The sequence below is a fragment of the Nerophis ophidion genome, linkage group LG23 (assembly GCF_033978795.1).
Source record: "Nerophis ophidion isolate RoL-2023_Sa linkage group LG23, RoL_Noph_v1.0, whole genome shotgun sequence".
Lineage (NCBI taxonomy): Eukaryota > Metazoa > Chordata > Actinopteri > Syngnathiformes > Syngnathidae > Nerophis > Nerophis ophidion.
Genome location: NC_084633.1, coordinates 3,085,717 through 3,093,669, shown reverse-complemented (window position 1 = coordinate 3,093,669; position 7,953 = coordinate 3,085,717). Strand labels below are relative to the sequence as shown.

Here is a 7,953-nt window from a genome sequence, read left to right as displayed (position 1 = left end):
CCTACCTTTCCAGGATCCGCCGCTCCACGCTCCTTCGCTTGCGCCTCTTGTCCGGTCCAGACTTCCGCCTAAGCAAAGTCATGCGGGAGTCTTTGTCCCAGGATCTTTTGGAAGCTGTGGCACCCTTACTCTCTGAGCCACACCTCCATGCTTTGGACCGACGCCTAGCAGCTGTCTTGCGGGTGGTGAAGATCTGTCAAGAGCAACATGATGAAGTCATTTTCAATGACTTGGGAGGATACGAGGAAGACTAGGAGCAGCAAACTAAATAAACAATAGAACAAATATATTTGGCCAATATTGGATTCATTTAGTAAAGGGAAAGGTATAGGTGACGGTATTGCATAGAATTCAAGTGAGAATGTTTTTGTGGAGTTTTTTTCAGGTACTGAGACAAAATCACTTACACGAAGAATCACTTACAGTCGTGGTCAAAAGTTTACATACACTTGTAAAGAACATAATGTCATGGCTGTCCTGAGTTTCCAATCATTTCTACAACTCTTATTTTTTAGTGATAGAGTGATTGGAGCACATACTTGTTGGTCACAAAAACACTCATGAAGTTTGGTTCTTTTATGAATTTATTATGGGTTTACTGAAAATGTGACCAAATCTGCTATGTCAAAAGTATACATACAACAATGTTAATATTTGGTTACATGTCCCTTGGCAAGTTTCACTGCAATAAGGTGCTTTTGGTAGCCATCCACAAGCTTCTGGTTGAATTTTGGACCACTGCCCCTGACAAAATTGGTGCAGTTCAGCTAAATTTGTTGGTTTTCTTACATGGACTTGTTTCTTCAGCATTGTCCACAAGTTTAACTCAGGACTTTGGGAACGCCATTCTAAAACTTTAATTTTAGTCGGATTTAGCCATTCCTTTATCACTTTTGACGTGTGTTTGGGGTTCTTGTCCTGTTGGAACACCGAACTGAGCCCAAGACCCTACCTTCTGGCTGACGATTCTAGGTTGTCCTGAAGAATTTGGAGGTAATCCTCCTTTTTCATTGTCCCATTTACTCTCTGTAAAGCACCTGTTCCATTGGGAGAAAAACAGGCCCAGAGCAAAATAATACAACCACCATGCTTGACGGTAGGATTGATGTTCCCAGGATTAATGACCTCACCTATTTGCCTCTAAACATATTGCTGGGTATTGTGGCAAACAGATAAATTTTTGTTTCATCTGACATCCATCACATGGACAAAAATAAAACCTTCGGGAGGAAAGTTCTGTGGTCAGATGAAACAAAAATTGAGCTGTTTGGCCAAAATACCCAACAATATGTTTGGAGGAGAAAAGGTAAGAGGAGCTGGTTCGGGCATCTGATCAGGATGCCACTCGAACGCCTCCTTAGGGAGGTGGTTAGGGCACGTCGGACCGGTAGGAGGCCACGGGGAAGACCCAGAACCTGTTGGGAAGACTATGTCACCCGGCTGACCTGGTAATGCCTCGGGATCCCCCGGAAGGAGCTGGACTAAGTGGCTGGGGAGAGAGAAGTCTGGGCTTCTCTGGTTAGGCTGCGACCCAACTTCGGATAAGCAGAGGAAAATGGATGGATATTACTTTATTATTTATGACGCATGTCCGTCCACAAACAATTGTTGCGTGCTTGGTCCAACACTTCTTAACGTGCAAAAAGAAGGGATTTTGAGCATTCACACTCGCAAAACATCCTGCAAAATTGGCCGAGTGTCATTTTCCTCTTGAAATACTTAAAGTTTGACAGTTTTTTTGTTGTTGTCCCCCCCTTTGCTGCTACACCTTCCCTGAAGTCTCCACGTTAGTTGTTGCTTGGAAAATTACCCAAATTCCCCGGTCAAACAAACGTTACAACCTGATGTTGAATAAACGTACTCCAAAAAAATTTTGTTCCAACGTTAGGTTGGAGTTGCTCAGTTTGAGTTGCTCAACGTCAGGACCTATTTCAGGGGTCCCCAAACTTTTTGACTCGGGGGCCGCGACGGGTTAAAAAAATTTGGATGGGGGCCGGGCTGTATGTATGTATGTATGATATATCAGTGAGATGCGGTGAACTAAACACCGGGTGAGGCATATATACTTTTTTTTTTACTTAAATTCATATGTGCAGCTCTAGTCTTTGTTGATTTAGGTTACACTTTAGAGTAACAGGAAAAAAAGGGAGTTATTCGCTTTCATAAAAACGTTATAATGATATTATGATATGGTAAATGGGTCCAAAAAGTAATTGATAAAGTTGTTATTAAATACTTTTTGGTCCCATTTGCTTTTAACAAAATAAATCAAGTATTATGAGTGTATATCACCTTTCTGTATTTGTATCTGAAGCAGCAATAGCTATCCTCCATGAAAACATACTTTGTATGATCGCATTCATTTTGTCTTAAAGTCCACTTTGGAGAAGTATTTAATCTTGGATACAGTATATAATCCTCCATATTGGCAGAAACATTCATTTAATTCTATTTCATTCCGAGAAATTAAACAATATTTTTGCATCTGACAAAAAACATCCACAAACGCTGGCTTACTCTAATAAAAATGCCTTGTTTGTTATAAATACAGTTTAGAAAAAAGAAAAGAAAAAAGGCTCGCTTCCGCTGGAGAGACCTATGTCTGGTATCTTGAGCGCCCCCACTTCTCCCAGTGTGGCGAGGAAATACTGCTGAGGCATTGAACTGCAAGTTGACAATATATCGCCCCCTACCTTGAGGCAGAGGTACTTGCTACCTCAGGGCCTGCCTTTTCCAAGTGGCAACAAGCATGTGCCCCCTCGCCCAATACACACTGTGTGCAGCCAGTGGAGGCACCGCCTGTGTCTGCCTCACTTCTCGTATGCTGCATTGTTTTGATCAGGAAACATGGAAATTCCGCGATTTTGACCATGAAAATTTGCAAAATATACAGGAACCACACTAAAATCACATAGAAAGCATAAACCAAAAGAGAAATATTAAAACTTATTGTATTGTATTACTTCATTTAGGAACATCTCATGGTTAAACCACCTGGTGGCAGATGAGGCACTGCCTCACTTGCCTCCCCTGACAGCATGTCACTGAGATATATATATATATGTATATATATATATATATATTCCTTGTGCACTAGTTGACTGAAAGAGGGCGCACTTGCCACTGATGATGTCACAATAACGATGGGGAAATGCATTTTTAGATAATATGATTTGCCTGAGAGGCTAGGAGACACCGAGAGTGGCAAGCGGTAGGAAATGGATTAGAAAGGACAGATTTTTTCAAATAATTAAATAAAAAAATAAATAAATAAAAATTCACTAGTGACTTCCTGCGGGCCGGATTTTGGACCCCTTACCTAATTCAACAGGTTCTCAACATTGTTTTAATGTCTTGCGCCTGCTGGGTTAAGAGTGATGGAGAAATTGTATGACTTGCAGGCATAATTTATGTCACGTGTCATCTTTTAAGTTATTGCTTTTGTAACTTAATAATGTCACGTGTCATCTTTTAAGTTATTGCTTTTGTAACTTAATAAGGATTAGTGGAGCCCCAGCAAAGTGTAATCATTTGATCAATGGCAGGTCCTCAAAATCTCACTGTTAAACTCTAATGAATGCATTATTTTGATATGAATCCTTTCTTTATTTCTTAATCAGGAGAACCATTTCGCCCGCAACATTAAGTTTTACATTTTAACATCAAGATTACACGTAATACAGATCCATAGAAAAAACAGACATGAGATCCACTTTCACAACAGTGACCCCTAGCGGCGTTACTGGAAGCGCACTTACCCGGTGTACCAAGTTTAGGTCTACTCTCAGCTTTACCTACAGACGACGACACCAACATGGCAGTGTGAATGTTGTTTAACCTGTTTTTTGCAGCTAAACTTGTAGATTATTAGTTTTTGTAAATACTCACTTGTCCAAAAAATAGTCGTCTTCGTTGTCTGTTAGCAAGTCTGCCATGATTAGAAACACACTTGTGTTTGATTACGGAATTGAGAACACACATGTTGCCAGACGTGCGTAGCTATGGAAACTGAAATCAATGCGCAAAAGAAATTAGTCCCGGAAATGCTTGATTCCGGAAGTGGGAACTCAAGTTGTTGCCAGAAGTCAGACGTGCCCTGCTATGGAAACTTAAATCAATGCGCGAAAGAAAGCAGTCCCGAAAATTATTAAATAATTAAAATATGTTGAATATTGTACATATTGTTATGAACGTGTCTGTTACTACATTATATATAAACTTGCAGTGTGTATATAAAACGTTGCTGGAGGGTTTTAAAGTTGTTTTAGAGGGCTCTGAAGGCTACAAAGGGGACTCATTAGCAGAATCTTTCAAGCATTTTTTATCATCTTTAAAATCCTAATAAAAAAAAGGCGTGTGTTCTTGTCTCTCATATTGATTGTGAACGATTGGCAATATTCCACAAAAGTGCAGTTCCCCTTAAACTGGAGCTCATAATTTAGAGGCTGAATAGATTAGTGCAGAAGTGTCAAAGTAGTTTTCCCCGAGGGCCACATCGAAGTTATGTTTGACCCCAGAGGCCCGCTTCTGACAGTGAATACTATTATTACACAGTTTTTTGATGCATTTTTTTACAATTTAAAATGTAAAAAATATGGTAAGTTGCAATATTTTCACCTCAAAATTGTGTGTATTTTACTGTAAATGGAAAAATAGTACTGCAGTTTTTATGGGGGGGGGGAAAGTCAGCTCAGTTGCCAGAATTTTACTGTAAAAGATAGATAGATAGATAGATAGATAGATAGATAGATAGATAGATAGATAGATAGATAGATAGATAGATAGATAGATAGATAGATAGATAGATGGATGTACTTAATTGATTCCTTCAGGAAAATTAAAAGTACATTATTTTATACATAATTAAAATGTACATTAGCTTGTTTTACTGTAAAAAAACAAACAAACTGCAATTTTACAGTAAAATTTTGGCACCTGAGCTGCCAGTTTGTTTGTTTTTACCGCAAATCGACAACTGTAGATTTTTCGGTGTATTACTGTAAATGCCAAAACTGTTTATTACAGTAAAAAAAAGTACTGTGTTTTTCATTTAGAGAAAATGCTTTAAAAACCACAGTAAATTTCACAATTTTACCATGAAATCTATTGCGACTTTTACATGGCACAATTTGATGGACAACTTGCTATGAAATTATTATTAGTACTGTTTATTTATATTCAAAAATGGTTGAAATAATTGATAAAATATTTTTGCATCATTAATAAATATTTAAGTTAACATAATTTGCGATTAAGTGGAGTGTATATTTTTTTTTTCTCCCGAGATAGAAAGAAATACATTTACTAAGAAAAGTTACAGTACTTTATATTGCACATTGCAAAAAAGTTGGCACCAGGGCATTGTTACCACTGTGTTACATGGCCTTTCCTTTTAACAACACTCAGTACACGTTTGGGAAGCGAGGAGACCAATTTTTGAAGCTTTTCAGGGGGAATTCTTTACCATTCTTGCTTGATGTATGTCGAGTTACTTAAAAGTTGTTCAACACTACAGGGTCTCCGTTGTTGTATTTTAGGCTTCATAGTGCGCCACACATTTTCAATGGGAGACAGGTCTGGATTACAGGCAGGCCAGTCTAGTACCCGTACTCTTTTACCACTAAGCTATGCTGTTCTAACACGTGGCTTGGCATTGTTTCGCTGAAATAAGCAGGGGGGGCCATGATAATGTTGCTTGAATGGCAACATATGTTGCTCCAAAACCTGTATGTACCTTTCAGCATTAGTGGTGCCTTCACAGATGTGTAAGTTACCCATGTCTTGGGCACTAATACACCCCCATACCATCACAGCTGATGGCTTTTCAACTTGCGCCTATAACAATCTGGATGGTTCTTTTCCTCTTTGGTCCGGAGGACACAACGTCCACAGTTTGCAAAAACAATTTGAAATGTGGACTTTTTAGACCACAGAATACTTTTCCACTTTGCATCAGTCCAGTCCATTTTAGATAAGCTCAGGCCCAGCAAAGCCAGCAGCGTTTCTGGGTGTTGTTGATAGATGGCTTTCGCTTTGCAAAGTAGAATTTTAAAGGCCTACTGAAACCCACTACTATCCACGATGCAGTCTGATAGTTTATATATCAATGATGAAATATTAACATTGCAACACATGCCAATACGGCCGGTTTAGTTTACTAAATTACAATTTTAAATTTCCCGCGGAGTTACTTGTTGAAAAAGTCGCGGAATGATGACGTGTATGATGACGCATGCGCGTGACATCTCAGGTTGGAGAGGACATATTAGCGCAGCACCACTTGCGGCTAAAAGTAGTCTCTTTTCATCGCACAATTACACAGTATTCTGGACATCTGTGTTGCTGAATCTTTTGCAATTTGTTCAATTAATAATGGAGAAGTCAAAGTAGAAAGATGGAGGTGGGAAGCGTTAGCCTTTAGCCACACAAACACACGGTGTTTCGTTGTTTAAAATTCCCGGAGGTGAAGCTTTACTATGGATCAGAGCGGTCAAGCGAACATGGATCCCGACCACTTGTCAACTGGCAGGTTTCGGTGAGAAATTTGTGGTAAAAAGTCGCCTCTTACCGGAAATCTGCGGAGCTTGCGCCGTCCATGCAGCTGCCGTGACTTCCCTCAGAGACTGGCGTCAACACACCCGTGGACACACCCCTCCGACTATCAGGTACTATTAAAATCACTAAAACACTCGCAACACAATAGAAAGATAATCGCTCCCAATGCCGCTTACATTCCGTGATTTCTCCAGATTCTCTGAACCTTTTGATGATATTACGGACCGTAGATGGTGAAATCTCTAAATTATTTGCAACAACTCATTGAAAAATGTTGTTCTTAAACTGTCGTTCACACATATTGATCCTTGCCCCATCCTTGTTTGTGATTGACTGAGCATTTCATAGAAGATGATTTTTTACCCAATCATGGCACCCATCATTTCCCAATTAGCCTGTTCACCTGTGGGATGTTCCAAATAAGTGTTTGATGACCATTTCTCAACTTCCTCAGTTTTTTTTGCCACTTGCGCCAGCTTTTTTTAAACGTGTTGCAGGCATCAAATTCCAAATGGGCTAATATTTGCAAAAAATAACAAAGTTTTCCAGTTTGAACGTTAAATATCTTGTCTTTGCAGTCTATTCAATTGAATATAAATTGAAAAGGATTTGCAAATCATTGTATTCTGTTTTTATTTACGATTTACACAGAGTGCCAACTTCACTGGTTTTGGGGGTTTGTATTTGATACATGTCCAGACTTAGTTTGGGGCGTGTGGTGCTGCAAATGTTGGTGTTGATTAACCAAGTACATGTTTGCTGCTACCGATACCATGGAGGTGAAATTCTACAAGGTGATCATTTAATGATTTTGGTTTGAAGTTGTTGGTCAAGAAAAAACATGGGTCAAAGATTTGAAGAAAACTAAAAAAAAATTTGTTTTTTATCAACAAACTTTTCCTTCCGTGCAATTTCACAACCTCTTAGTACAAAAGCATAAGACAATGTAACAATACCAACAAAGTGATGTATTCATTCCCTTTTATTACATACAATTTTTGGAGCAAAATAAAGTCAATCAAATAACTTAACAAAACCAAAAACTACTATTGACTTATGGTTTCAATCCTTTGACTTTTTGCCCCAAAGCCCTTCTGTGCCCAATGACTTGTTTCTTTGTAAACTATATAATAGTACATATATTACTGTATAAATGATGGGAGAAAAGTGAGGGTGATGATGTAAGGATGTGAAGTGAAGTGAATTATATCTATATAGCGCTTTTTCTCTAGTGACTCAAAGCGCTTTACATAGTGAAACCCAATATCTAAGTTACATTTAAACCAGTGTGGGTGGCACTGGGAGCAGGTGGGTAAAGTGTCTTGCCCAAGGACACAACGGCAGTGACTAGGATGGCGGAAGCGGGAATCGAACCTGCAACCCTCAAGTTGCTGGCAC

The 7,953-nt window shown here is 39.0% G+C and overlaps 1 protein-coding gene and 1 long non-coding RNA gene across 2 annotated transcripts in view; one reads left to right on the top strand and one right to left on the bottom strand.

Annotated features, from left to right (window-relative positions):
* Positions 1–287, top strand: part of LOC133541383 (extracellular serine/threonine protein kinase FAM20C-like) — a 49,574-nt gene extending 49,287 nt beyond the window's left edge. The window contains exon 11 of the mRNA XM_061884771.1: positions 14–287. Within this exon, the coding sequence (XP_061740755.1) occupies positions 14–254 (241 nt within the window). The 3' untranslated portion in view covers positions 255–287. The remainder of the gene's footprint in view (positions 1–13) is intronic.
* LOC133541384 (uncharacterized) overlaps positions 1–3,875 on the bottom strand; it is a 44,069-nt gene extending 40,194 nt beyond the window's left edge. Inside the window, exons 1-2 of the long non-coding RNA XR_009803857.1 lie at positions 3,759–3,875; positions 6–193 (exon numbers count right to left, since the gene is read on the bottom strand). This is a non-coding gene — a long non-coding RNA (uncharacterized LOC133541384). The remainder of the gene's footprint in view (positions 1–5; positions 194–3,758) is intronic.
* Between the last annotated feature and the right edge of the window lie 4,078 nt (positions 3,876–7,953).